Genomic DNA, 2971 nt, shown 5'->3' with positions numbered 1-2971 from the left:
AGATGATGGGGTATGATAGTACATGATAATAAATGACAATAGATGATGGGGTATGAGAGTGTATATTGATGGATAACAGAAGATCATTGCAATTGATGAGGGAGGGGGCCCAAGAGTGCTGTTTTTTTTTTAAATAACGAAATGAAGCAATTATTTCCAGGGCTTTTAGGTGATTTTTTATTTCAGTTAGTACTACTTTCCAAAATTAAAAATGATAATTATAAACGGGGAAACACTAGCAAATGCATTTCTAGTTTCTTACCTTTTAGCATAATTATAACTTGACCGTTTTTCTCTAGGCGTGTGGTATGTCGAGTTCGAAACCGGAATGGTTGACCGAAATCTGTAAGATATTAGTAAATGATTTGGACCAGTTAGATGTATTAGTTGTCCATTTAGGTAAGAACCAGAGTTTCAATTTAAAATTTAGAAAAATATTTCTTCTCTAAACCTGGTAATAAACATATCTAACATAATACGCAACACATATCTTCGTCAGTGTTGTCAGTTGTGTTTCTATATTTATTTGAAATATGTCCAAACAAAAAATACGTTTCGCAACTCATTATTGTTTGCGTATTATCGGTATATCGTTGCAGGATGTTTGATGCATAGGGAAACAGAAATTGTTAGACATAAAGCGTTTTAAAAGGTGGGATTACAAATTTTTTTGTTTTTTCTTCAAGGGAGCCCGAACTTTAACGCAACTGTAAAATGGGCCCAGTTAAACAACCAACAACGTTGGTGCGAACAAAATACACATCCAAGTCTGACACAAATTATATCAGCTTTACAAGATATGAATAAACCTGACATAGTCAATTTAATTAAGAACAAATTCATACTTAAAAAACAACTTATTTTGGAAAATGAAGGAATTGAAAACCTTCGTTCGTATAGCTACAAAGTTGGAGGTAAGTTTCCTTTACAATTCACCGACAACTCAATATACCATTCTCCCTCTTTATCAAACAAGGCACTCGAGAAGGCACAATTACTGAAAGTTGAAAACGAAAACCGGTAAAATTCATATATAATATGATCACCAATGATTGCAAAATCCCAAAATATTTAATATGAATTATTGGCCTTGTTCTGTCTAAAGACGATTCTGTGGCGCTTTCAACGGCGAATATTGGCGACAATAACACCCACTGTACGATATCGGACGCTTCCTACAGGCCAATGCCACGCTTATGGCGACCCAAATATGCTCTGAGCGACATTTCGTCAAGTAGCAGCTCATTAAGGACGCCGGAGCTATAAGTGAGCAATTGTCTTTTTCAGAGGAACATGATATACTGCGTTCGAAGCCTGAATGGATGATTATAATCTGTAAGATGTTGATAGATAATCTAAACCAAATTTATCCATTTGTCGCCCATGTAGGTCAAGAGTCTTTATCCAGAAATAATAAAATATTCCCCATCGTTATTGCTGGCGGAATCCTGATCTTAAACATTAATCTTTTTTAAGATCGCAAAATACGAAACTCTGATTAAACAAGTTCTATTTTAATATTTCTTTTTAACATGACAAGTAACAGTTGTTATACAATCTTTATCGGTGTTCTCCATTACGTTTTTACGTTTAAATAACATACATTGTATTTCCAAACGAAAAATTTGTTTTGCAATTTAATATTGTTTACGATTGAAAAATGTCTGTATAACACAACTGGTGCACATGTAACTAGAAATTGTTGAAAATAAAGTTAGTTTTTTTTTTAATGAATTTTCACAAGAGGGTGGTTACCAGTTGTTTTGTTATTCTTTTAGGGACCCCGAGATTCAATGCAGCCGCCAAATGGCAACAGTTAAATAACCAACAAATAGAAACACAATTTTATAAGTTCATGAACGTTTGGTACGAACAGTCTGAAGATCCAAGTCTGACTAAAATTTTATCGGCTGTAGGCGCTATGCGCAGAAATGACATAGTCAATTTTATGTTGAACGATGTCAATCTTAAAAAACAATTTCACATGGAAATTAAGAGAACGTTAACTGAAACTGTTGAGTATATTTCTTCTATACTAATCTGAAAATTTAATAAAACAATATCTCAACCAATAGACGAGAGGTTAGATTGTTTCAAACTGATGGGCTTTAGTTTGTTATGAACAAGATGTGATTTAATTTCGTAAATGCGACAATCAATTGTTTCTAGATAGGAGTGAAAGTCTCTTAGAGACTCTCTTATTTGCTCGATTGTTGGTGTATAAATACAGTTATTTAGGTTATTGTTAGTGCGTGCAAAATATAAAATTATCTTTGAATACAATAATCTGTAACAATTCGATTAAATTTGGTGCATTCGGGCCATTATCATTAATGTTAGTGAAAATACAAATATGGTTGAGCAATGATATTTGTACTTAGCCTGGTCCAGGAAACATAAACACGAATAGTCAATTTTATTAATATTTATTCTACCTAAAAATATAGCAGACTACTCGTTCCTATGTGTTGAATCAGATGAATACAAAAATATTATGTTTTTGTTTTAATAAGTATAATATAATGTGTAGTATAATGTTTTTGTTATATTATGTTTTTGTTATATAATGTTTTTGTTATATTAAGTATAATATAATGTGTAGTATAATGTTTTTGTTATCTTATGTTTTTGTTATCTTATGTATAATATAATGTTTTTGTTATATAATGTTTTTGTTATATTAAGTATAATATAATGTGTAGTATAATGTTTTTGTTATCTTATGTTTTTGTTATATAATGTTTTTGTTATATAATGTTTTTGTTATATAATGTTTTTGTTATATAATGTTTTTGTTATATTATGTTTTTGTTATCTTATGTGTAATATAATGTTTTTGTTATATAATGTTTTTGTTATATAATGTTTTTGTTATATTAAGTATAATATAATGTGTAGTATAATGTTTTTGTTATCTTATGTTTTTGTTATCTTATGTGTAATATAATGTTTTTGTTATATAATGTTTTTG

At 30.1% G+C, this 2971-nt stretch overlaps 1 protein-coding gene across 1 annotated transcript; it reads left to right on the top strand.

Moving 5' to 3' along the window:
* Window positions 1-308: 308 nt before the first annotated feature.
* On the top strand, window positions 309-2044 carry LOTGIDRAFT_170732 (hypothetical protein; the record flags this gene model as incomplete). The annotated part of the gene is made up of 3 exons (XM_009046571.1): window positions 309-399; window positions 687-914; window positions 1779-2044. The coding sequence occupies 3 exons, from the start codon at window positions 309-311 to the stop codon at window positions 2042-2044; spliced, it is 585 nt and encodes a 194-aa protein (XP_009044819.1).
* Between the last annotated feature and the right edge of the window lie 927 nt (window positions 2045-2971).

This window comes from Lottia gigantea (assembly GCF_000327385.1).
Source record: "Lottia gigantea unplaced genomic scaffold LOTGIsca_103, whole genome shotgun sequence".
NCBI lineage: Eukaryota > Metazoa > Mollusca > Gastropoda > Lottiidae > Lottia > Lottia gigantea.
Note: the sequence above shows the minus strand (reverse complement) of the source record. Positions and strands in the feature narration are given on the sequence as shown.